The following is a 27,760-nucleotide window of genomic DNA, read 5'->3' as shown; positions in this document are numbered from 1 at the left end:
ACTGTGTCGTGTATAATTTTAAATGTCGTGAGGATTTGTGGAAAAAAAAAACCCCCAAACAAAGTTACCAGACAAAAAAAAAAAAAAAACTTGGTTTGGTTTGTCTCTGGTGCCTTCGATCGCTCAATTTCATGGGAGGGGATTTGCGTTATAAGGTTCTGATTCAGAATTAAATTAATGTTAATGTACATTTATTAATGTCGGAAAGGTTTGTTGCCTGTATAACATCGTTCAGTGCTCAACATCCAGCATTTGGCACAATTACTAATAATAAAATCACTAAATTCATCTGATATATGTCAAATTAATTAACAGTTTTCTGGCTGATATTAGCTATTGCGTTTGCTAGCGGGCATTACGGATTTACGTCCAACTGGGTGACCAGTGCTTGCAACTGAATGCATCTGTAGCTAGGTGAGGAAGCTCATTATCAGAATTGCCTCCCGATTTTGAAACCTGTTTGGCGAGGTTAAGCAATCTCGCCGGAGAGTCCAAAACCATGCAGTGCGTGACATTGCTTCTGTACATTAAATCCACCTTCTTTCTTAAAAATGAACTTTGGCTGATACTTTGAGTTTAACCCAAACTAAATAATTAACATCGATACCCCATTCTGTTTCATTCATTCTGTAATTGATCCCGAATGATGTGAATGTATTTGTTGTGTGATTATTCTGACTCTTCATCAATCATAACAATAATTGATTACTATATACATACTTTTTTATGTTGCCAAAATAAAAGCAAATACTAGCGAGAGTGCGATATTTCATTGTTTAATATTCATATGTTTATTCCACAAGCAATGGAAAACGAAAACTAATTTTGAAAAGGCACAGTTTTGGTAGGTCACAGTTCGTCATCATTCTTCGCCAAAGTCCCCTTTTCCGGATGTGCTGAAACTGCATTGTGACGTCTGTTGAATAAGCAACGCAAGCCAGCATTAGCAACTAAATCGTCTCAATTTGAGTTGAATTTGTTGTGTTCAAAGAGGAAAATTCTACAAAAGACAGGCAAAAATGGCTATGCAAGCTGCGAAACGAGCCAACGTAAGGAATTTGACGCATCAAATGTTTCTCGTGTGGTGTTTTTAAAAGTGAAAATGTGGCATGCTTGTTATGCTGGCTAAATTAGCTAGCTAGCAACATTGGATATGACATTAGTTAGCCTAGATTAGGCCTCTGTTGATAAAATATTCCAGCTAGCCAACTCTGTTGTGTCTTGTTGTAATGTATCTTCCATTAATTTGATGAGACTTTGATTAGCTTAACATGCGGTATAACGATGTAATATGCGAACAAGATCGCAAGCTGTGCTAACGGTGCTAGCTAGTTTTGCCCAAACAGCTAGACTATCCAATTTCCGGTTGAATTACTCTCCGAATCATAGTTTTGTCAAGTTGCTCTTTGAACGCGGATATATTATTTGAAATGCCATTGTAACATATTTAATGTGTTGATACAGTGTAAGCAGTCAGCTAGTTGGCCAATATAGGTAACTTAAGTCGGTATGGGAAACACTGCACTTAACTTGTATGTATGTGTGTATCATTTCTTTTTCAGATTCGGTTACCTCCAGAAGTCAACAGAATTCTCTACATTAGGAATTTACCCTATAAAATCACAGCTGAAGAAATGTACGACATATTTGGAAAGTATGGACCAATAAGGCAAATCCGAGTGTAAGTTCAAGTTTTTCTTCTATTTATGGTGGTATATTTATTTATATGTAAAATGTGTATTTGTACCCTCCTCCTTATTCCTTGTGTACTTTGCCTTCTCATAGTGGAAACACACCAGAGTCTAGAGGAACAGCATATGTGGTTTATGAAGACATTTTCGACGCGAAGAACGCTTGCGATCACTTGTCTGGCTTCAATGTCTGCAACCGGTATCTCGTAGTCTTGTACTACAATGCTAACAGGGTAAGTATGATACTTGGTACGGTTAGCAATCTATGCAGTCAATATGCATTTTCAGTCGAAGGTAAGGCTTTATACAAAGTTCGCAGCATCCAGGTTTTGTTGGACTAAAATCAGCAGTTAGGCGTTATAAAAATACTAAGCCCGATGCATTATGGGGGAAGCCTGTACCAGAGATGGGGACTCGAATCGCGCTTAAGTCGCACATACACGGACTCCCGACTCGACTCGTTAATAATGACTCGTGAACAATAAGAGCCATTGTGAACAATGTCACAGACAATCATTATTTTTCAATGATTTATATGAAAAATAATCCTTAATGCTTAAGATACCCAACGCCGTTTTACGCGCCACACCGTACCATAGCAATACCCCACACTGTATTTCTTACAACATAGATAACGTTACAGTTCCGCATGTTGTGACCTTTGGGTTTAAATAATTCAGGCTCATTGAGCTAAACAACATTATTGCAACTTGCAAAATTTGCGGAATTAAAATATAAGATGCAGGAACAACGTCAGTTTTCTTCAGACATTTGAAAACTTACCCGGTAAGGTCAGTGAGTTTACAAGCACAGGAGCGGATGCCACCGTTTTTCACTGTTGCGTTAGTTAGCTAAACTGTTATGTTGGCCAAATGACGCGTTTCAGACTCAGTGTGATGTTTGTGTCACCATTTAGTCAGCATCACGGAAGCGCAACATTTCCTATTTTGTTGACATTCAAGTTGTAGCAACGTTGGCTTGCATTTTAAATGGTATTTAAATTGCATTTCTATGAGCTATGCAAGCTAACTGGAGAAGCACTAGCGTAATGTACAATAACGTTAGAACAACGTTCTTCAGTTTGGCTCGAAAAGCCCCTTCGATATGCAAGCATGACAACGAGTCATTTTGAATATCCATTGATTGTTATTCCAGTGCCATACAAATATTAACTGTATGTACTTTAGGTTGTTTGTAATAGACGTTGGCATTAAAAGCTGTAGAACCTGAACCTGGACCTGAGGTTGTCAAAGCTTTTCCCCAGCCACTTTGCCAATATGTTGGCTCAGACGTGGTAGTTCATTGATATATGAATACATTAATGAAATAAGCTGTTTTTTTTGTGTGTGCCCCTATTATAGAATATACAAAATGTAATCTACACTTGTCGTTTCCATATCTTCTACTAGCGTAGGAATCATGCTGTTGTTTAGGCTGCACCATTCTGGAGACTTGAGACTTGACATGGTCTCCAGCTCAGAGTCTTGAGACTTGACTTGGGACTTGTCCCTTAGTGTCTTGACTCGGATTTGTATTTGATGACTTGTGAACATGTCTGGCCTGTAGCCTAGCGGCTGAGGTACATGACTGGGACCTGGAAGGGTGGTAGTTCAAGCACCGGTGTAGCCCTTAACCCCACATTGTCCCCCGGCTTAATCCAATCAATTGTAAATCGCTTTGGATATAAGCATCAGCTAAATAATAAATGATTAATTTCTATTATTGCTCATTCAGGGTCATGTAGTCACATTCATCTGAATGCTCTCATTATTCACTGTTGTGTAGTGTAATTACCAGGCTGGGTGCTCCTGTTGAACTGGGCTCTGGGTCGCTTCAGTGAACAGCCTGCTATTCACTGGATTTCATGTACAAAATAATATAAGCTATGGATCAGTGTCTGCTGAATGCTTATTGCCCAGCTGTTAGATAAAGGCTAATAAATGCCTTTTTGGCCACAGCATGACTAGCATCTGTTCCCCATCTCTGAACCACTTAACCTGGATGATGTCATAAAGCTGAAACTGATTAAATGTGTCCTCATAGTCAGTTATACATCTATTCAGTTAGTAACAATATTTATTTACCTTATTTATTTAGTTTGATTCTAAGGATCACATTTTTGCCAAACCTCCTGTTTGTGTGCCTTATTCATAAACTTCATTATTATTATTTCTTTTTTTCAGGCTTTCCAGAAAATGGACACCAAGAAAAAAGAGGAACAGTTGAAACTCCTCAAGGAAAAATATGGCATCAACACCGACCCACCAAAATAGATTTTTTGTTGAATAGACAGATTTGCTTTTCCATGTGTACATCGTATTCCTTTGGAGATTGATTTTCCTTTTTGTAATTTTGATTAAATTTGTGACACCTCTCCCCACCCCCCTGCCCATTGTCTTTACGATGATATGCTTCGTAATAATGCATGTACATTATTTTGCATCTTTTTATGCACTGTATTACAGTGTATTTGTATGATTCATTTGTTCTATTCAATCTCTGCATTTGAAATATTAAAATTACATTTTTTGTAATCTCATGACTAAATGGTATTTTGTATCAAATAATTGAAGTTGACATTCATAAGGTATGGAACCGCCTCATTTTTGTGTGACCATTGCAAAATGTGAAGGGACCAAATGTGTTAAAGGAATATTCCGTAACTACTTTCTAACATTTAGCTAAAACCATTCAAAGCTAAAAGAGTGCTAGGCTTTAGAGGAAATGAAGCCACGAAATGCATCTTGACATGTTTTACACATTGTAGGCGGTTTCTCTTGGCCTAATCGCGGTAGAACAGGCTTACCAGCAGTTGGGTATCAGATATTCTTGCACAGGAGCGGATGCCACTGCTTTTCGCTGTTGCCTAACAATAGTTAGCGAAACTGTTGTTGGCCAAATGACGCGTTTCAGACTCGGTATAATGTTTGTGTCACCGTTTAATCAGCATCACAGAAGCGCAACATTTCCTATTTTGTTGACTGTCGAGTTGTAGCGATGTTGGCTTGCATTTCGAAAAGGCTATGCAAGCTAACTAGAGAAGCAGTAGCGTAATGTACAATAACGTTAGAACTAACTTCTTCAGGTTGGCTCGAAAAGCGCCTTCCATTTTAATGATCAACATAGATCACAGAAGCATTTGCGTTTGCATGAGCAAAGGGTTGCACAATTTCCAAACCTTTGAGTGTAAACTTTAAGCTCGATATGCAAGCAGGGCAGTGAGCCATTTTGAATATCCTGTTAGGTGGCCTTATGTAGTTGTGTGGACATTTTTATTCCAGTGACATACAAACATTAGCTGTATGTACTTTAGGTTGTTTGTAATAGACATTGGGATTAAAAGCTTTAGAACCTGAACCCGGACCTGAGGTTTGTCAAAGCTTTTCCCCAGCCATCTTGAGAATGACTTTGCCAATAAGATGGTGCTGAAAAGGCCAGTTTCTTGGGGGATTTCTCCAATACCTGATATGTGACCTGACATTTGTAGACAAGTTATATATGCAGTAATAGATAATAATGTAATAATTACTTTGGATAATTACAGCAAATAAATGCTGATTTGAAATAGAATGTATTTTAAGTGACATTTTTCTTTGCGGAAAAAAAAGACAGATTTTGTAGTCCTAGCCCTTATTTGCCAATACTTTCAGCCCAACAAAGCAGATGGAGTCGGTGAGAGAGTGAGGTGTAGCATCCAGTGCAGCAGTTCTGTTTCATAACAGTTTCAGTCCGCTGAGAAGTTCTGGAAAATTCCAATGTGTACAACCACCTTTTTCTGCGGGTGCTTACTGCCCTCTATGGGAGGAAATGGATACGACAGTTGGATCTTCTCAAAACATTTTTCCTAGTTTTTTTTGCCGTTTGGATAGAATATATCTGTACTGATTGCAATTTCAGTTTGACCTTAGGCTTGTTTTGCTTTGTTTGAAACTACATATATATTAAGATTACTGTTAATAAGCATTACTGGTGTTTAATCCCAGTTCACACAGCATTACATGCACTGGATTGTATTTATTTTCACCTGTCTGTAATAAACCGTGTTTCCTAATGCCGATTACCTGTCACACATTTGAATTGTCTGGCCGGTGATAAAATGTTCAATTCCTCCTCCCTATTTTCATCATTAGCCCTTCGAAGGGTCGATTTTGTGGAATGCTTTTTCAAAATCCTAGGTCAGTGTTCTATTAGCATTGCTTTGAATTACTATAAGTGATTGCTACATCAGCGTTACATGTTTGTGAGTGATCCTGCGCCTTAAAGGGTTAATTTCTGCATTAACAGCAGCCATTTTAAACAGCAGGGTGCAACTTTATATATTTATAACATTTTAACATGCTTTAGCCTCTCCAGGGTGGACCCCAGGAAGAACATGGCACAATAGTGCAGAGTCAGCAAGCTTGTGTGCCTTTAAAAAGCAAACAACAACAGATGGGTTAAATGCATTGTCGAACCATTGCTAAACCAGACACAATCGTCAATACAAACACGGTTTGGTCAGGTAGCTCTGAAAACAGAAATAAAATTCCTTTATCTTGTATCGGGTCCGTTCTAACAAAGCTTGGCCAGGTAGCCGTGAAACGGAGTTAAAAGGAGTCTTTAACACAAAGCCGATGGCGTGTGAGAATAGTATGCTCACATTGCAGCCGTACATTAATGGCGCTGCCCCTTGCTGACCCTTGAACGTGATGGCTCGGTGAACGGCATTGTGGTCTTTGTGAACCGACAGGTCGGGGTCACGGGGAGAAGAATAAAAAAATGTTTGAATGGAAATGCAAACGGGAGAAAAACGGCAAAAGGCCGTGACGCTGTGATGTCGAGTTATTTGCGATTTTCTAGCCAATAGAGTAATTATAAAAACCTTTTAGCACCATTTAATATGATCAGATATGTTGTTACATACTGTAGCCTATGTATGTCAATGGATTATAATTAACTCCAATATTCCGCAATTTGATTTAAAGTCACTACACATTTCGGTTCCATATGCACAAACTGAGAAGGAAGTCAGTGTGATCTAATAATGCCGAAGGGTTTTCATCTCATATCAGGCGGATGATCCTCTGCGGTTCTGCATTCACCTCCCCCCTGTAGCAGCGGGAGGGAAGTCTCGCTGTGAAAAGAGCCTCTCAATGCGAAACTGCTGCCGCAACCTGCGGTGGGCAGACACTGCAATCATCACAAGAGGTCTTGAATGTCACTGTTTGTGATCACCAGAAGCAGTGATTGCCGTCTCTGGAATAAGAAGAAGCGGATCATTGTGGCTGAAAAAAGGCTTTGCAATTAGGTTGCCAGCTTTTGGGTGTGGAGCCTGGGGTCTCCTGATAATGCCACACCGCAAAAACCGAATCTGAAGTACTGGAGTACTTAATGAGATTTAAAATCTTATTTCTTTAACGTTTTTTTGCTAAATAAGGCAAAAAAATAATGCCAGTGTGGTAAAAACAGATTGACTCATTTCAAGATTTGCCAATGGGAAATAAGAACATATCACTTATCAAGCAGGTAATAACTTAATAACAAGCAAATATTTTCTACTTGAGCGAGAGAAAAAACTCTCAAGTCTCATTACAAAACAGACACATTTTGCGGCTAGTCTTCCTGCAGTGGAGCTCAGGGCAGGATGTTGCTGACTGACAGCAGGCCAGTATAGCACTGCTCATTCTGTGTGCCTCTCTGCACCCTAATCGCACTCGTCTAATGTGATCTGCAGAGGAGTGACGCAGTGAGAATGATCTACCTCCCGGAGACGCGTAACTGAGCAGTGACTGTTGATAAATGCTGCCGGGCGAAAAAGCAGCCAGTGCTCTTGAAGTCAGTGCATATGTGTTTGCCTTGTAATGCCCGAAACACATTTTTTCTTTCTACTAGTGTTAGCCAAAAAGCAGGAGTAATACCACGAGATGCCCTTGCCAAGGACAGTAATACACGAACATGCAAATCGAACCAAAACAATAGGCATGTATTTCAGTGTAAAAAGCATGTCAGCGCTGTGAAATATATCTATCGTTGTATTATCAAAAAAGTCAAAATATTGACATCATATTTTTTCAACAATGGCAGTGGTGGTAGGGTTACTTAAACAAAGTAACATGCCAAAGCGTCCATTATGGAAGGTCAGGAAATAAAGCTAGGATTTGTTCAGCACTTTAATCAGATTTTTTTTCTAGACAGGTTCCTTAGCATTTTATCAGATTCCAATTATGCTTAGCCTTGTACAATTTCCTGCCACATAATGGATTCATTATGCTTAATAAGAGTAGTGACACCCTTTCTACCTCTGGTCTTTCTTTTCGAATATGTGCTGCTTCAAAATTTTTGTCATAAGATACAGTTATAAGTTAGTGAGCCGTTAAAACAGAATCGTGTTCCTTTTGAAACCTGGTTAAAACCCGATTCCATTGAATACTCCCTTCTTCAGTATAAACCAAACACTGCTGCAGTTCACTCCATGATGTACACTCAGTGAGCACTTTATTAGGTATGTATTAGACAATTTTTTTTTTTTTTTGACGTATTAAATCTTCTGCAGCATATCCTCGTAGAGGTTGTATGTTCAAAGATGCTCTTCTGCATACCACTGTGGTAATGTCTGGTTATTTGCATTACTGTTACCTTCAGCTTGATCAGTCTGGCCATTCTCCTCTGACCTCTCTCAATAACGTGTTTATGCCCACAGAGCTGCTGCTCACTGGATGTTTTTTGTTTTTCACACCATTCTCTGCAAACTCTAGACGGTTGCCTGTGAAAATCCCAGGAGATCAACATTTGCAGAAATACTCAAACCAGCCCAACTGGCGCCAACAATCATGCCAAAATCACTGAGATCAATTATTTTTTGCCCATTCTGATGGTTGTCGTGAAAATGAACTTAAGCTCCTACACACACACATCACTCTACACAAATAAATATACATTATTTCATTTCTCAATCAATGCACACAGCTTCAGAAAACAGCCCATAGATGTTTTATTAGTTTAAACCACAACACAAGGAGTAGTGCAGCCGTGTCATCAGAGGGACTAAACATGCTACATGTACAAAAAAATAAAATCAAATAAAAATCCTTTACACCTTCAGTAGTTGCTGTTGTTAGAACTGGGTATTTGATAAGAACACATTACTCATATTTGATACAAACATTACTGGGCAGAGATAGCTTTTGATTACAAACTGACAAGAGCTTGGGTTTGGGTCGATACTGTAGTGCTGAATCTTACTGAGCTCATTGTGCAAGAAGACACTGTCCTAAACGTGTGGGCAGCAAAAGTGTTTGGCCTCGAAATTGTGAGAGTAATGAGATAGGATACTTTTTTTTCTCATCTTTTCTTTAATAACATCAAGCAGCGATAAACTTCATTGCTTCTCCTCCACTGACACAGTATGTTATGGAACAGTGTGCATCAAGCCCTAGAGACTGGAGCCAGTGCCTGGTGGCCGCCTTTTGTGTAGAGAACACTGCACCTTTTAAAATAATGAGTCTATATACAGTTTTCTTTAATGGAAGTGAAGATGTGGAAGGGGGGTGGGAGGGTAATAATAATAAAAAATAAAATAAAAATTGTACAAAACAAAGAATGTAGTACATTGTAAATGCAAAATGCATACCAATGTGTGGCTTAAGGGCTTTGGCACTCGCTACACTGAAAAAGGAACCGCGTTTGCGAGGCCTTCTTTCTGCGCTATTCGCTCGTTCGACGCTCGAGAGACGAAACAGAGTGTGAGAACAGTGGATGTCTCGCGGAACGCGTGGCCTTGCCTACCTTTTCTACCTCTCTCCCTCCCTCCCTCCCTCCCTCCCTCTCTTCCTTTCTGACACTGAAGGCATAAACTGGAGTAAAGCTCTACTGAGTTAATCCTAATGATATGCAACCTGTGTGTTCATTGGGTGGCAGGAAAAGGCAAATTGTAAAACGAAATGCGGACAAACGCTATTTCCGCATTTCGTTACTAAGCAACAGATTCCGATTGATCTTTGTCTGGGGTCTTGTCGGTCGTGCCTTATAGACAAAGTGGCCTTGGCTTTGTCCTCGGGTGCTCGTGCGTTCGCATGGGATAAGTGACACATAATCTGGCGCAATGGCCAACGACGTACTGCTGGTTTTGCCATTCGAAATTTGCCACATTAAAATTAATTCTCCTCATCCAAGAAAATTGCCACGGGGCTTGTGAAGTGACAGATTTTAAAGAGGGGTGCTACAATAAATTTAGCAACACATACTAGTATTTATAAGGAAACATGCTCCCACAGGTACAGCAGTCAAAAATGGCTCAACGAATCACAAATATATATCCCATACAACAATACTGTTTAATAAAGGACCTAGTGCAATATGACCTTTCCTATTTTTATTTTCTTATATCTATTTTTAACTGCATTTCCTTGATAAGGCTTTGTCTTGATTAAATTTATAGGATGCAAAATGAGGAGAGATTATTTTTAAGGCGGAACCTAGAGGCATGCAAATAAACTACATTTATATTCACCATCAGTACAAGTACATTAAGAAGGAACAGGTGGACTATTCAGGATCCATCTCTTTGTCCATCCAGATCTAATTCTTCTTAAGGAGAATGGATAAATGGCTTATTAGAAACAGTTACATTACCATGGGAATTTGGTTTGGTTAACATTACTCAGTATATGAAACACATAGCTAGTGCTGTAAACATGAACAATAAATATTAGCGTAGTTCAACATCACTGATGCGCAAGCGTCAGTGGAGTGAGATTGAATGGAGATGACTTTGCACACTGTTCACATTTTGGCAGTTTTTTCTTTAATTTAATATATATTTATATATATATATTTATATTTATATATGTATGTGTTTTTTTATATATATGTGTACGTGGTGTGTGTTTGCATGTATGTCTGTGTGTGTTTGCTCGTGTTTGTGTGTAAAATTCTTTAGCAAATGACATTCTCATGCACACAAGTGTTTTCAAACACAAGAAGCGGATCCATTGAAAGGTAGTCCAAGCATTTTTTTTTTCTTCAGTGGAAATAGCTGCAAACTGAATGGAACATTTATCTTCTGTGCAGTCCTGGGGGGGGGGGCGTGTCCACACTTTCCCCCCTCCCACTCATTTCTGGAGGTCACACTGGAGGAGGAGTACGATGGAGGGGTCGCTCTTCGCCGCCTCCTTGAACTCCTCCAGCGAGATCTGGTCGTCGTTGTTCTTGTCCATCTTGCTGAAGATCTTGTCCACCCGCTGCTCTGGCGTCAGCCCGTCCTCGTTCATCTTCATCATGATCACCGTCCCCACCATTTTGTAAATCGCCTGCACAGGACACAGGGGTGGGAGCCAGGTTCAGTTCAGTGGTGAAGAGAAACTCATACTGCCAAAAGGTGTTGTATAACCCTGGTTAAAAATAAAGGTTTTGAAACAGCTGCCAGCTGCTTGACCAGTTCAGACCAGCTCTCAGCTTGACATGGTTTGACCAGCTCAAGCTATGTTTTGAAACAGCTGGTAGCTGGTCAACCTCAGAAAAGCTACCGGCAGTAGCTGGTTGACCAGCTCATACCCAACTAGACCAGCTTTATGATCAACTTCATGATCATCTTGACCAGCTTCAAATTGAGCATAGCTGGGTTTTACAGCAGGGAACCCACCAACATTTTTTTGTCTTGGATTATTATTTACATTCACATTTTAGGCGTTTAGCTCAAATGAAAAACTGGCCCAGATTTGGAAATCATCAACAACAAACAATCAAGTAGTGATTAATGAGAAGTGCAATTGTTATTACACTTTAAAAACAGGTAGCTGGTAGCTGGGTGACCAGTTCAGACCAGCTTCATACTCAACATGGTTTGACCAGCTCAAGCTTGTGTTTTGAAACAGCTGGTAGCTGGTCATAGCTTTTACACCGGGGTAGGCCACAGCATGTGGAAGCAGAACAGCACCAACAGGCATTAAGAGCCTGGGACAGGCCTGCTTCCCTCCATCATTATTATTATCATTGTGGTCTTGAGTCTGCTAAATCAACACAAGCATGTTATTTGAGGGCTTGAAGCCCATAGAGGCAGTCATACCTCTATCTTGAGTCTGCTAAATCAACACAAGCATGTTATTTGGGGGCTCGAAGCCCATAGATGCAGTCATACAACTATCTTGAGTCTGCTAAATCAACACAAGCATGTTATTTGGGGGCTTGAAGCCCATAGATGCAGTCATACCTCTATCTTCATTCATTCATTCATTATCCAAACCCGCTTATCCTGAACAGGGTCGCAGGGGGGCTGGAGCCTATCCCAGCATACATTGGGCGAAAGGCAGGAATACAACCTAGACAGGTCGCCAGTCCATGGCAGGGCACACACACCATTCACTCACACACTCATACCTAAGTCTGAGTCTGCTAAATGAACACAAGCATGTTATTTGGGGGCCCACAGAGGCAGTCGTACCTCAATGATCTCCAACATCTCCACTCGTGTTATCTTGCCGTCTCCGTCCAGGTCGTACATGTTGAAGGCCCAGTTGAGCTTCTGCTCGAAGCTTCCGCGGGAGGTGATGGACAGCGCGCAGATGAACTCCCGGAAGTCGATGGTGCCGTCGCCGTTTTTGTCAAAGGTCCTGAACGCGTGCTGAGCGAACTTCGACGCGTCACCGTATGGGAAGAACTGAAACAGAAAAAAAAAGAAGAAAAATGTAAACCAACTCAACTGTGCCGAACTTGTGTTAGCCAACTTATGCTAAATATTGAATCTTACATCAACATTGCTGTTCAGCCAAGACATTATCAGCCTGTGACTGCTTACCATGCTGAAAAAAAGAGCTTAAGCTAGGTTTTGAAACAGTTGATAGCTGGTTGACCAGTTCAGACCAGCTCCATACTCAACATGGTTTGGCCAGCTCAAGCTATGTTCAGAAACAGCTGGTAGCTGGTAATTTCAAGCTGGTCATAGCTGAATTTTACACCAGGATAGGCTTCAAAATATATACGGAGGTGTTGTTTTTTTGGATAGCTAAGTAGCCAGCAACAACAGAATCTGTGGTTGTGCCAAAGGAATCTTTAATAATGTCTTCATAGCCCAACATGTTTATGCTTACACACCTGTCTGACCACATTTGCCAGACATTCAATGGGCTATGCTTTGTGAACTCTTCCACATAATCCTCTGTGGTTTGTGTCGTGAGGCTAATTCTCTTATTTTCGATCCTTTCGTCATTCAAATGCGAAACAATGCTGAGGACATAAAAGGGGAACTTAAAACCATTCCGTTTACACAGCATAAGGGCACTCTGATAATGTATTTGAACGAACAAGCTGTTGCCTTTTGTTATCATTACAGTAGCTCACACAGTGTGTCAAGCGTAGCAACAGCTACAAAATGGTCTCACATCTCACAGTAGCCTGGGGCACTGATAAGAGGGAAGTACAGAGATCAAACAAGAACTGGTGGAAGAAGATAGAACAGACAGAGAAAGGGAGAGAGAGTGTGTGTGTGAGTGTGTGTGTGTGTGTGTGTTGAGTGCATCTCACAGCGTTTGACACCAAACCCCCCCGCCCCCCCCCCCCCTCTCATATCCCCGCCCCGCCCCACCCCCAGCCTGCAATGCGGAACTGGGATTTTTTTTACAGCAGCTGCGGGCTTCAGCGGGGACCGCGTCTCGGTCGCGCGCGGCGGTCTGGGTGCCAGCACTTTCCGTGTGAGGCGTGGGGCGTGAGGCGTGAGCTACACCTGCCTGCCCCGCGTGTAAGCCAGCTGCTGCAAGCTCACGTGCAAACTGCGACAAAATCGAGCAATTACACGTCACGTAAATGCAACTCCCCCCAGGCTGTCAAACGCCATGCAGTCATAACATAACATAAGCCGTTTTTTCCTACCACTAAAGTGTACCTACTGCTTAGCTTGCCGAAAAGTTAAATAGTGTCGAGCGCCTTATGGTGACTGAGGTGTGTCTCAGGCAAATGTACCTCTGGGATGTTCCTTATCACACGGTGAAAACAAGATGCCAAATTACATTGGCTAATATTAACTTATATTATTATGCTATTTATACCACGGCCCAAGTTTCAAGTGATATGGTATGCTGGAAAGGGGGGGGAGAGCTTTACCACAAAGCACAAGTTTCTGTTTGCTGTAGCTTTGTTATTTCCCCAGAAGTCTCACTGACAGATTTCACAACTTCCAGCTAACACAAAACATTCGCGCAATGTTGTTGCCGTGTAGTGGCAATGACATCAACATTAACAGAACATTTCAGAAACGTTGTGAGAACATGGCGTGTTCTTGTCATTTGGTTGCTCAGCCCGGCCCACTCAACACAAGCTTTTTAAATTTTTTATCACAGTTATCAAATCCAAAACGCTCACACAAAAGTCAGCACTGTCGATCAGCATTTCTACCAGAAAAACGTTTGCTACGATCCTCCTAGCATAGTTTTAATAGCCGAACCACACAGACACGCATGGTTCTCGGTGGGGTGCCTGAATTTATCTCAGGAAACCGTGTGAAGTATTTTTCCTTTTTAACAAAGAGAGAAATGCCACATGCTCCTTGGGATAACACTTTGATTGACAGGCCTACACAGCCAGAATTTTCCGGTCTACCTGCCACCACAATCCCCCCCCCCACACAACCCTCCCGCTCCCTAGCCCCAGTGACAAATTCCCTCACCAGTCACACTCCTGCCCACAGTCCTGCCTCGCGACAGATAAAACACGTGCCAATGAGTGATCACAAATGCAGTCCTCACTAATTAAGACATTTTGGGTGGTTCTGAGCAGATGTTGTGTGCACACACAGCGAACAGAAACACCCCCACCCCCCTCTCCTGTTCAAACGGTCCGTTCCTTTGAGCGATCACAGGCGCGTTTATCGCCCCTACGTGGTGTTCGTGTTCCCCGCGAGTCTCAGAAAGCGAGCGTTTGAAAGCACAGGTGACCTTCGGCTGTTCCTCCCCTCTTCCTGTGGAGGAGAAACGCCCAAAGACGTTAGCCTTTGGCTCAGAAATCACTGAATAAATTAACGGGCCAGATGGGATGCTGTTAATCTCTTTCCTTTTTTTTTCCGACTCAATTTCATAACTGACATTTAAGATAAAAATAAGCACTGTAGAGTCATTTCCGTTAATTAACTGTTGGCAAGGTTGCCCCTGTTTGTACAGACTGGTTTTATATGTGCTGGCCTTCGCCTCTTCGCTTCACCATAGAAGAAGAAGACAATCACAAGTGTCACAGCCCACTAATCAGTGAGAAGGTAAAAGTCGTATTATTTTCACAAAGAGACCACTAACTGTAGGGTGATGTCTTGTGATTTGTATTAAATAGCCACTGTACGTATGTGTTTTATTCAGGTCAAGGCTTTTGATTTGGTCAATTGCTATGTCTGTTTTGGACCCTCATCAGTCTATTCAAGACTGGAACTGCTGTAGAAAAAAGGTAAAATACTGTCGTGTTTATGAATGGGGTTGAGATGTGAAGTAGAACCACACCTACAGACAGTGACGGACTGCATACACTTTTTATGTTACATTATGAACACGATTATGTAGTATACGGTACATTAAGACGTCATATCAATATAGCAAATCATTATGATTCATTGTTTATTTGCCTACGTAGCTGACTCTATGAAATCTTGCTAAACGATCATCTCCCTTAGTTTTAATTACAAACTTGGTTTTAATTACAAACCTATGTTTTGGGGACCCCTATGCATAATTCCACAACAAACACATTTTAAAACTTGAAATATTTTAAATGTCTGAACTGCTTTTTCTTTTTTTATTTCTATGGCCCATTTGAAAAATATTTGTTCACACAGAGTACACACCTACGTAACCGCAGTTTAGAATACTGGTATGGAAAAAAACATTGTTGACGTGCACCCTCAGATGTCACAACTCCCTATAGTGACCCGGTACAGCCCTGACTCGATTGGTGGAGGCAGACAAATGGTCAGAGTTTGACGCAAGCAGCTCGGATGACTCATATCAGCCATTGTGTCGCTCTGACACAAAAAAGCGTTTGGGGTTAATGGAGCCCGACACAGCTCCCTCCGTCCCTAACACATTACTGATTCAGAACTCACAGCTTGACAGGACCATGGGGGGAATTAACAACTGCCAATTCTACCCAGGTCCTCTCCAAACTGCGGCCGTCGTGGCGGATCGATGAATTAGCAGTTGAAGGGGGAGCGCGTGTGAGCGGCCAGCTTCGGAACGAGGCGGATCGCGGCGGGTTAAGAGCGCCCGGAGACGCGCGCGAAACCGGCCGGGGTTGTAGCCGGACGGCTGACGCTCGACGCGCAAATTCGAAGCGACTGGCCTGCCGGAGCGGGGCCTTCTGCTCCGTATGGCCCCACGCGTCCCTCCATCTCGCCGCGTCTTAATGAAGACGCACTGCTGCTGCTGCTGCCAGCCCGCGTGACCGCCAACCTGTCCGCTTACCGGCTAAGCGGTTACGTAAAGTAATAACAAAATCAGGTGCTGCCGCTCCGAGGGTGGGGGGTGGGGGGTGGGGGGGGCTCGGTGGGGGGAGGGATCGGCGCATGCAAAAAAGCGCCCCGGACTATTCCGGAATCGAGGGGCGGTGCTGCAGACGAGGCGGCTTGAAGAAGGAGCGTGGGTCTCCTTCCGGCTGCCGGGGGAACAGGGTCGTAGAGGTGTTTCCTCAACTAACATGGGCGATTGAAATGAATTGGCCACCAAATTGGAAGACAAAGGCGAAAAAGTGGAAACAAAATTTTAAAAAATGACGTAATAAAAAATTATAAAATAAATACAATTGGGTGTCTCGGTGGCGCAGCCTGTAGAGCACTGACCGCATGCTCATTGCGAGCTGCGACGTCGGCGGTTCGAATCCGACCGTCTGACATTTGTTGCATGCCTTCCCCTCTCTCTCGTTCCCATTCTTCCTGTCTCTCTATACTATACTGTCCAATAAAGCTGAAAAATATCTTTAAAAAATAAATAAATACAATTCCATGTGGGTCAGAAATACGTTCCACAACACAGGGTTAGTGAGTTCAGCAGATAACTGTGCAAATTAAAACCTGGAACGAGGTGCAGGATTCCAGGCCCAGGTCTTCAGTTTAATTTGTCATCAATTTGTCACGTTATGTTAGCTGCGAAACTGGAAATTCATTGTCATTGTAGCTGACAGTTTTAAACAAAGCAACTTACAGTTGATTAGACGAAGCAGGGGACAATCCTCCCTGGAGCAATGTAGGATTAAGGGCCCTTGCTCAAGGGCCCAACAGCTATGCGGATCTTATCGTGGCTACACCGGGGCTTGAACCTTCCAGGTCCCAGTCACGTCCCTTAGCCACTACACTAAGCTACACTACGCTACGCTACAGGCTGCCCCCAGGCTGGCCCCTGTAGTATCAACACATTCATTCCTCCACGGTGTAAACCCATCCCTCACAGACATTGCCCACGCCCTGGCTGGCTCACCCGACCATGCGTGTCCCAGGGCATTTACCTTAACCACTACGCTACAGGCCGCCCTGTCGGTGAGCTATGGTGGAGAGCGATGCATGCCTCTGAGCCAGAAATCCTCCAATCACATCCCAACATCATCCACCATCCAGCGGGGCACAAACACCTCCACAATCAGGACAAAACCTGCTCGCGCTCTGCTTCCAACAGGGACCCAGGCCTTCCCCGTATGTCTGCGAAGTCCACAGTCCTGCTACAAATAGGAGTCACAGTAGAAATTTTCCTGGTTGGATTTTCAGATTATGAGGCTAGAAAGTTTTAATTATTTATTTATATTTATTGATAGTAAAGATAGTATTGTATTCATGGATGGATGGATGGATATACTCGTAATATAGAATTATTTATTTTACATTATTCAGTTCATCTTGACTAAAAGCAATTATACATTATCAAAAAAATACAAAACAATAAAGCTTAATGCAATATTCTCTACAATATACTGTAAATCAGCCCTGAGTGTGAGCCAAGACACAGTCTGATTTACCACTGGCATGAATACACTGATATAAGCATTTTCTGTCTTGTGAGATACATGAGAATGTGGGATTTTACAAAATGTTATGATGTTCTTAATGCTCTATGAAAAAGAGCTGGTAAGTGCTAGCCTTTAATTATATTTAATTGAAAACAGAACAGGCTGCACAATGGCCTGTGTCGCGCGGGGGGTGACATTAGCAATGCAAATAAATGCACAGTTACAAAAGACAAAGCCATAGTTATTCCCGCGCAAAATCTCTCCACACAATGATCGCCGGGGCTTCAGGGCACCCTCTCTGGGGTGGCTGAAGAATGCCCGTTCTGTTTGTGTCACGACCCACCTAGCTCACGCCGCGCCTCTGCTTTCACGCACTCAGGTGGAGTTCCCACCTTGCCGTCAGCCAACAGCTGCTTTCAAATGGCCTGTTCTTCATGACGGGCCCTCCCCCGCACCCCCCCTCACCTCCGCCCGGCTTGTCAATAATGCCCCTGCTGGAGTCCTGCCACACTCAACTGCCTCCCCCCCCACCCCCCTCGCCCCATCACACACAGTTTTCCACAATAGCATTTTCCACCCACAGAGCTGGTCCTCTTCGATGGAAACCCCATTAGCGGGATCAGCTACGAGAGCGGTGCACAAAGCTCTCACACACGGATTTTTTTTTTTTGGTACTGATCTTTTCCTCCCTTTTAGAACATTTAGGAAACACTACGTCCAATCATCGGCCCTTCCTGCTGTTGAGCGCGACGCCCCAGCGGCAAACGACCCTGTGCAGTACACTGCATTCCATGCAGACGGAATAACATTTGACCGTTCTACAAGCTGATGATGTCCATGTTAGGCCCTTGTTTTTATACTCACACAATCCCCGAGTCCACATGCACGATTTGTCTATAATTGTCTGAACTTTTAGAGCAGACGCAGACGCAGACGCAGTATCGTGTTAAGGTTAAAATGAAGGCGCAAAATGGCAGCCCGCAACCCCGGGGTTGCTAATGAAATGCAGAGAGCGATATGGAAATGCAGAGGTGTGGGAGTTTGAATGTTTAAACCTGTGGGCTTGTATCGCAGCAACACAAGCACCTTGTATCACGGTAGCACATCGAGTACCCGACGAAGGCCATCGAATGTGCAAACCAAAATAAAAAAGCACCCATCAAATTAAACAGTCAGCATATGACGGTAACAGAGCCATTAAAATCAGCGAAAATCCAGAATTCACCCCGCAGATGTCGCGATTTCCAAAACGAAATGTACTCGTGCATCGTTCATGCAATATGTTGTTTGAGTCTGACAAGGAACGTCTTACTTTTTTTTGCTTATGTTACAGCTAATGAGGATCCAAATGAAATGAATAAGTAAGCCACCATTTGTGTCCATGGCCCATTGAAGCAGTATTTTGCACTACAGCTGTAGCACCGCTCAGCAGCTGTTCCGCCTTCATATTAACACGGCGCATCACCTCGACTGTCTGACATCTGGGCCGACGGCAAACCGCTAGCAGGGCGCGAGTGAACGCGGCGCGTTTGCCGCAGACCTTGGTCAAATACGTCACTCCTTTTGATTTAAATACTTTTCTATGTTTTTCTTGCCGAGCTTGTCTGGCGTATTGAAACCGATTAAATGTCCTCAAAAGTGCAGACCCTGCCTTCTGGTCCTCTCCGTAGCGCCGAGCGAGATGAATTGAGCACGGAAAAGTATTTGAGTCCAAAACGATTACGTATTTTGACCCGGGTTCCGGTCTCGCCTCAGCGATCTGCTCGGGGTCCTTTCACAGAACGATTCGTTGTGACGTATCCCGTTTTGATTGCGGTAAACCGTAGAACGACACACTCAGAACAATACGTCATTATGCAGTGAAGATGTGCGAGGACCCGGAGCAGAACGTTGAGCCGAGCAGATCGTATAACAACACCGGTCGGGAAACATTTTCAACGGGGGCTCAATAAACGGAGAACCGCCGCCATAGTCAATAAAGCGCCTGTCCTTATTCACTCAACCAAACCTTCACTGAGCACACAAGGAATGTGATGAAACTAGGGCCACTGACTTTATGGACTCCATGCGATTTATCAAGGCTGGCCACCATTTTGTGAAAGGTACTTTATGTGTTTTTTTAATACCAGGGGGTTACAGTAAGTATGACATCACAGTCCCGACTGCTTCACTCTTGCTAGAAGAGCATATTTTATATTTGAGCGGAGAGAGAATATCTCTCTTACAATAACACATTTCAATCTATGGGCTTGATACTGGATCAGGTAAAAGGTTCATTCCATCATTGCCGTGTATAGCAACATCTGGAGCTGAAATCTCACAGTCCAAAATTTCTGCAGTGGTGTCCCTTATTTCCAAAGCCATCTTTTGCTTTAATGTTCATAAATATTCTCAAAGCAATATGCAAAATGCAGCTGTGTTCATTTACATAATTTCAGTCTTTCAGTCGATACTCATCCAAATCACAAAATGCATATCAAAAATCTGTTGCAACATTAAACCAAGGGGAAATATCCTACGGTATTTATTGATGGGATACGAGCAAAGTGTTCCTTTGCAACTTGGCCAAATTGGCTCCCTCAATCTGGCCACAGAGCTTAATTTGCTGAATAATTGCCTCCTCTCTTTTCCACAGCTGATGTGTGATGAATTGTTTTGGCACAAAATGGCTGCCGTGTACTAAACAATAGTGGTGAGTGCTCACTCCACTGTATTCTGAGATTGCAAAAAAGGTGCTAAATATATACAATACATCATCATCAGTATCATCATCAAGTATTCGGTGCTCACTGCTCTTGAAGAAGTCCCAGAAACAGACAATGAAAGCCATTCATATTCGTATTCTGCATCCTCCTGCTATTTATAAATTCTGCACGAATGCAGCTTCGTCTTTTACGCACAGTGGCGCAGTGGGTAGCACCGTTGCCTCACAGCAAGAAGGTTGTGGGTTCGCGCCCCTTTCTGTGTGGAGTTTTAGTGTTCGCCTCGTGTCCAAGTTTGTTTCCTCCGGGTACTCCAGTTTCCTCCCACAGTCCAAAGACCTGCAGGTCAGGTTAATTGGAGAATCTAAATTACCCTTAATGTACTCCTGCCGTTGCCCTTGACCAAGGCATTGGCCTCAGGACTGGAGTTGGTCACCGGGCTTCGTAGTATGGCTGCCCACTGCACCTAGGCACCCAGGATGGGTTAAATGCAGAGGGCGCATTTCATTGCCTTAGAAGGCAATGACGATAAGTTGAATCTAATCTAATCTAATCACTACCAAAGTGCAGCCTTCAAGAACTGTGCTCCCCAGGGGTGCAAGGCCTGATTCGCACGCATTATCCATCACTGGGCCCTACAGAGCCAGAACAGGCCTGAGAGCTAGCAGAGCCGCCAGGTGTCTGCCCCTACACCACGGACCGACCGCACATAACAACAAAAACACACCGAAAATGTCCGCCCAATTGGTAAACAGAAAACACGCCGTAAACCACGAAAATAAACTGCTCGCTAACCCCAGTGGGACAGAGGGAAAAACACGAAGCGATTTTAATTGTCCGCAATGTAAACACCACATAAAAGCTTACGCCCACACGCAAACGGGAAAATGAATCCAAAAATAAAACAAGAAAAACAAGTAATTATGTTGTTGAAGTACATGAAACTAGTACTAATGGTGGAGCCTGTGCAAGTGAAATGGGCTTCTTGCTGATAAATGCACAACCTGCCCTATTACATCACTCACAATACAGTGTGATTGCTGATTCTGCCGTATTTGTATTAAAATACTTTTGTTAATGTTTTTCATAGGTTATTACAAAGGATTGATTATTCAACGAATTATTGGATAACAAATATAGCAACGGATACAATATGGAAATGTACACTGTAAGCTGTGCATACCCACACAAAAGATTAACACATTCATTAAGTGTATCCATAAAACTGAATGTCATGATAGATTTCATGATGAAAATAAAATACTTTTATTTTTTTATTCTATTTCTCTATTTTTTCCATTCGCTTGTATATACTAAAACATGCGTTATACTTTGTTAATTTTGTTTGGTATTCCTGATTAGGTTTATAGTATATTCGATCATAATAAGTGGCCTTGTACGCAGAGAATGCTTGATAGCAGCACAGCCGGCTGTCAAAAATATTGAGGCGCTGCTTCACTTGTCCACCAGCAGAGGGGGCTATAGGCAGAAATGGTGCAGAGAATCATGCCAGAAGCACACAACGTCGCTGACTCAGCACTTTTAATGCCAGCAGACAAACGGCTCTGGAGTAGCCCAGGTAGTCCTGTTCACGGTACACAAAACAAGGATCATATATCCCACCATGTTCAGTTACCCACTGCGTCAGTTTCCCAATTCACACAGCGTCAGGACTTCTCCCCTTAAAACCAGGCAGTCTGTAAAATGGCGGCCACATACCGCAGTGCACCCGAGATCAAACTGCTTTTTTTTTTTTTGCTGTAAGCGTGATTGTATGCCTACTTTAGAATGAAACACTTTAATCCTTGCCATTATTTCAACATTTATGAAATAATATAATTTGCGTTTTGCATTTGAAAAATGTGATCTGTAGTGCACTCTCGCCCTGCCCGAATCGTGACTAAACCTCTCTGCTAAACCGGATCCGGTTGACATTTATCTATGACATCGGTACGGTATAAATGTCAATCAAATATCCAGTTGGAAAATCGCTGACGGCCACAAACTTGCTAAATTGAACACCATGTTTTCAGTTGGTGTGCCAGTTGTTACGGATCAATACAAAACAGAATGCGGCCGACACGTGATTGGCTGGAGAATATGTTATGCAAATGAGATGGGCACCCCTACTCTACCTACCCATCCCAGAATGCATTTTTTTGAAATGTGTGTAGACGGTGGAGCCAGGCTGAGACAGCAAAATGGCTGCCACACAGCACAGTCCTGTCTCTTCACAGGCCTGTTCTGTTACCATCATTTAGAACCTCCTGGCTTTCCTAATACCCGCACAGATACGACAGTAATATTGTGACCATTGCTGGGTGGGGTGAGCATTGCTGGGCTGAAAAGAAGGGGCGACATTGGCGCAGGCGGTAAGAGCAGTCGTCTGGCAGTTGGAGGGTTGTCGGTTCGATCCCCCACCCTGAGTGTGTCAGAGTGTCCCTGTGCAAGACAACTAACCCCTAAATGCTCCTGACGAGCTGGTCGGTGCCTTGCATGGCAGCCAATCGCCGTCGGTGTGTGAGTGTGTGTGTGAATGGGTGAATGAGAAGCATCAATTGTAAATTTAAAGTAATATTGAGTGCGTTGCTGGGTGGAGCTGGGCTGAATAATCTTATGTTACGTTGTTATGTTACTGGTACAAAGTGTGTTTATGCGCTTGGTACAGGATACACCGGGTCATGCGGTGCGTTAGAGACGAGATTATTATGGTTGATGTACCCTGTGTCTACAGGCTTAGTGTCCTTTGTACTGTGACTGAATCAGACTGCCAGCCTTCCTCCAGGGTAGCTGGTCTTGGCTGGCAGAGCCACCCTGTAATGCAGTGATCTCAAAGTTATATAAATGGGTTTTTCTAACGCATACGTGTAGCAGGGACATCTACTGTCCCCAAACTCAGACACAACTGTGAAAAAGGATTCCTCAAAATATAAGATATACAACTGTAGATTAAAGAAGAAGCAAATCAATCAAAACTCATTTTATATCATCTGTATGTTTCAGGATATTTCCCCTTAACTGAATCAGCCCATACAGGTTTATTTAGTTAAGCTGAATACTGACAAATGATCTATACCAAATTTGTAAACCATTTTTTAATATAATTATTTCGATTGTTCAGAGAACATGAACTTCATCTCTGCAAAAGAGCCCAAATGTCATAATTCCTCATTTGCTTTGATGCATTTCTCCCATAACGACTGTTTTATGAATTCGCCAAAATATCTGCTCGTATGTTTCTTCAGTCATTTTCCCAAACAAATTTTTCAGAACTGTTATGAAATAACATTAACTAAGGACTGTTCCTAAGGATCTGCTGAGGCTTAAAATCAACCATTGACCACTGACAAAGATGCAAAAGTGTAAAATGTATGTGAAACCTCAAACAAAAATAAAACAGTTAAATTACTTCAGATCAGATATTCAGATATCTTCTAAAAGCAATAACCCGCACCATTGTCTCGGGGGGCCACAGAAACAGAGATGGATTTAGGGAACAGTGCCACATATAAACAGATGGACAACATCACTAGTGTAAGTGACACAATATCATCTGAAATATCAGCTTAAACATAACTTTACTCATCTCCTCCACTTACATTCATTGTCAAGTGACTAAGAAGCAAGAAATGCTCATGCACACACAAAACAAAACAAAAAACGCTACAAAATATCTTCTGAATCTTCATCATCTATACACTCAGTGAGCACTTTATTAGGTATTTATCTGACTTATTGTTTTGCCTTATTGCTCTTCTGCTGCTGTAGCATTGTGTGTTCAGAGATGCTCTTTTGCATACCACAGTTGTAATGCGTGGTTATTTGAGTTACTGTCACCTTCCTGTCAGCTTTGACCAATCTGGCGAAGAAAAAGTGGGAAATATCCGCCCAAAGACCAAAAATAGCATATGAGGTAAACGGCTGTGTAGTAGGAGAAAGACCCTCAAACAGCCATGAGAAAAAACATCACTGATGGGAAGAAATCTATAGGCCTGTAGGTTCAGATGGTAGCAGTCCAGGTATTAAACTAGCAGGTAATCTAATAGAGCAAGACAAGGCTGAAGGTAAGTGGGATATTCAGCAGTGTCATTGTGCCTATCGGGCATCTCCAGTGAGCTGAAGTTCAAACCGCCTCGCCCCGGCTCGAGCCAGCAGCCAGTCGTGCGGCGTGAGACCTTGGGCTGACATTGAGCAGGAGGGGATCAAGGTTAACTGCGGGAGACCGTCAAGGTCCTCCCACAGCTTCAGCTCACAGGGAAACCACGTGCCCCAAAGGAGGCGGAGGGGAGGGGATGTCCCTATTGACCCTTTAACAAATTTATGACTAGAATGTTCTTAAGTGAACGTTCCACTGCTGATGTCACAATCACTACTGGTGACTGAAAGGAATGGAGTTCTAGAACACTGACTGGCTATTGCCAGTCCCCCCCAGCCAGTCAGCATCGAGGATACCGTGCTAAGTGACACTTTGCTGCGAAAAAAATGCCCCCCCCTTTTCTCCTTGTGGGTTTAATTTGCACGGAAAGCGTTTTATAGAAAGAGCTCTTATAAAGGGTGATATTCACCCACGCCCGTTACTTACATCATCTACAAGACGGGTGTGGAAAAGCCCTTCAACCTGATGAAACAGGAGTCACTGAGAGCAGCCACAGCACGGCACCGTTCCCTACGAACCCGCCGGGAGAAAAAGGGGGAAAACCATCAGGCGCCATCGTCCGTGAATGAGATGGGCTGCTATCGATCGCCCGAGACCAATTTACTTCGGTAGAAAAGACAACCTTGTGTGACATTGGTAGGTTTGATCCTCAGCCTGAATCACAGTGAGGCCCCAGCCATTAGAGAAGCAGCTTAGACAAAGTCCCATCAGGGGACAGTCCGTCTTTATGCTTTCTTACTCAGGGTATAATCATCTTTCTGCAGGAAGCTTTCTCTCTCCCCCTCTCGCTCTAATAATAATAATAATAACAACGTGTCATTTAGCTGCCACTTTTATTCAAAGCGACGTGCAGTTGATCAGACTAGGCAGGGGACAATCTGCCCTGGAGCAATGCGGGGTTAAGGGCCTTGCTGAAGGGCTATGCAACAGCTGTGCCGGTTTTTATCGTGGCTACACTGGGGCTTGAACCACCAACCTTCCGGGGCCCAGTCAACCACCTGCGCCACTAGACTACAAGCAGCCCCAGGCTCCCTCTCTCTCTCTCTGTCTCTCTCTCTCACTCTCTCACTTCCTCCCTTACTCTCTCAATTCTCTCTCCCTGTCCCATACTCTCTCCCTCTCTCACTTCTCTCTCCCATACTGTCTCCCTCCCTCTTTCTCTCTCTTTCCCTCCCTGTTTCCCCCCTCTCTCCCCCTCACTCTCTCCCTCTCTCACTTCTCTCTCCGTCCTTCACTTCTTTCCCTGTCTCTCCCTCTCTCAAGTACACATCTGTATCCTTACCCAAACCCCCCCCCCTTCCCCAGCACCCCCCCAGCACCCCTCCAGTACACAACCCATAAAGCCCTGCAAACACACACATCTTGCCAGAATGACTCATCGAAAACCCTGAGCCTTCTCTCTCTTCCTGGAACTATATAAAAAAGTTGAACAGATAAGGTTGTTTTTTTTTATATGACAGACCCTATTTTGGGAAGCGGCCCTGTGGCCGGGCAGACCCGTGGGTGTGATAAGTCAGCTGGTGCTGAGCTCCGGGTTCCAGGGGTTCATTACCCGAGGTGGAGAGTCACTCGGCCGTGTCTCCGACGCCCCTCAGCACTCACGGGCTCAGCGGTATTTAAGGGCCCGCCACGCGCAGCCTAAACGCCTGATCCCGGAGAAACCCCCCCGACCGTTTAAAATTCACACGGACGCCGTTTCCCCTCCCACACAGGGGGGGTCGTCTGATGTCAGGAGAGGGCACGTGACAGTACTTGCAAATTCCCCCAAAAAATCTGCCGATCTCTCTGACTCACAGCCGCTACAGCCTTCCGCTTTTCTTTGTTTTTTTAATCCTGCCAATGAAAAGGCTGGATTCTGTGTTTTGATTCACGGAGGGTTTTTGGAAAAAGAATACAAATCACCCCCCCCCCTCCGCGTCACACTTTCCAGCCCTTCCGCAGTGCTGTCCGCCTCATCGATCGATCCGGGTCAGGGACCCCCGTTCGACCGGCGACCCTGCCGGAATGCGCCGGAACCCGCAACGAGATCGATGCTTCTTTCAGCGCCGGCCCGCCCCGTCAAACCACGGCTAAAACGCAGAGCGCTTAGGCACCTCCCCAATCGGTAACCGCTCTGTATGGCTTCAATGTGTTGATACTGACAAAGCATATATCCGGGATACTGACAAAGCATATATCGACGCAAACCCCGTCGTGAAGAACGTCGAGGGGTTTCTGAAAGTAAGAGACGCTATCAGCTGTCAGTACTACATGTTCCATGGGAAAACAAACAAACAGAGGAAAATGTGTTTAAATCAGCAGAGGCGTGTTTTGTTTACTGTTTCCGTTCGGCTCCTGCCGGACTCCGTTCCCGAAGAGACGCGCACAACACAACAGCTGCAGCAGCAGAAACCTGACGCGTGCTACGCTGCTATATTTCGCTGTTGACACTCCCGTATCAGGGAAAACAACGTTAATGTCAAACACGCTCCGGCAGCCCGGCCGTGCCGCCGACCGCGGCCGCCACCGTCATCGCCTCTGAACAGCACGCCGTTTAAATTTCCACAGCCCTCACCGCCGGACACCGTTCAGTGTGGAAGGAAACACGAAGCCGGAGATGTTTCCGCAAACATCGAGCATGCCATTGAGGACAGGTACAATGCTGAGGTCCCTCCCTGCTCTCTCTTATCTGATCTCAATTATTTTCTCCCAACAAATACACATTTCATAATATCGGTTTAAATGACATTTTGCCCCCATCCAGCAAAAACGCACCGGGAAATGTTGTTTATGAATAGCTCAGGCTCAAAAGTCAAATAATGAGGCTCGATAACATCAAAACAATTACATTCAGAAGATCCTAATATTTCAAAAATATTTATTTTTTTGGGTTGAGGAATGGATCTTAATCTTACGCAATAGCTGCATGTCATTCTCTCGCCTGCCTGTGTGTTGTGTCCCCGGAGAGATCATTTATTCGACTTCACGGTTGCACGGCAACACTTCTTCCATTCAGGGCACTTCCTGTTGCTTCGCTCGATTGTGCCTCTGACTGACATAATGGACCACTAGGTCAAACAGTCGGAAAGTCAATATAATTAAATAAAGCGGGAGCACGTTTTCAGTTCAGCGACGATGACTATGCAATGACACAAGCTCATCCGATATCTATTCAATCGATCCAAGTGCGGATTTACTGCAAAAAACCTATTATTGGAAATCAATTTTTTTCAAAGTCACACACAATGGAGAAACACACTCCGCTTCCATTGCACCCTTTTCCTCCGCACAAA

The 27,760-nt window shown here is 43.6% G+C and overlaps 2 protein-coding genes across 2 annotated transcripts in view; one reads left to right on the top strand and one right to left on the bottom strand.

Moving 5' to 3' along the window:
* Positions 1–870: 870 nt before the first annotated feature.
* sf3b6 (splicing factor 3b, subunit 6) lies at positions 871–4,225 on the top strand. The gene is made up of 4 exons (XM_061243000.1): positions 871–1,049; positions 1,563–1,681; positions 1,786–1,924; positions 3,875–4,225. Exons 1-4 carry the CDS (start codon positions 1,020–1,022, stop codon positions 3,962–3,964), a joined length of 378 nt encoding a protein of 125 aa, XP_061098984.1. The 5' UTR covers positions 871–1,019; the 3' UTR covers positions 3,965–4,225.
* Positions 4,226–8,637: 4,412 nt separating this feature from the next.
* Positions 8,638–27,760, bottom strand: part of vsnl1a (visinin-like 1a) — a 29,419-nt gene continuing 10,296 nt past the window's right edge. Inside the window, exons 3-4 of the mRNA XM_061243953.1 lie at positions 12,109–12,324; positions 8,638–10,978 (exon numbers count right to left, since the gene is read on the bottom strand). Of these exons, the coding sequence (XP_061099937.1) occupies positions 10,781–10,978; positions 12,109–12,324 (414 nt within the window). The 3' untranslated portion in view covers positions 8,638–10,780. The remainder of the gene's footprint in view (positions 10,979–12,108; positions 12,325–27,760) is intronic.

Source organism: Conger conger, chromosome 5, assembly GCF_963514075.1.
Source record: "Conger conger chromosome 5, fConCon1.1, whole genome shotgun sequence".
Taxonomy (NCBI): domain Eukaryota; kingdom Metazoa; phylum Chordata; class Actinopteri; order Anguilliformes; family Congridae; genus Conger; species Conger conger.
This window is presented reverse-complemented; position numbering and strand designations above follow the sequence as displayed.

Bases quoted from the DNA above. Each gene is read 5' to 3' on its own strand.
- sf3b6 (XM_061243000.1), top strand. From the start codon at position 1,020: ATGGCTATGCAAGCTGCGAAACGAGCCAAC. The intron at 1,050-1,562 runs GTAAGGAATTTG...TTTCTTTTTCAG, and splicing joins AAGCTGCGAAACGAGCCAAC to ATTCGGTTACCTCCAGAAGT. The intron at 1,925-3,874 runs GTAAGTATGATA...TCTTTTTTTCAG, and splicing joins TGTACTACAATGCTAACAGG to GCTTTCCAGAAAATGGACAC.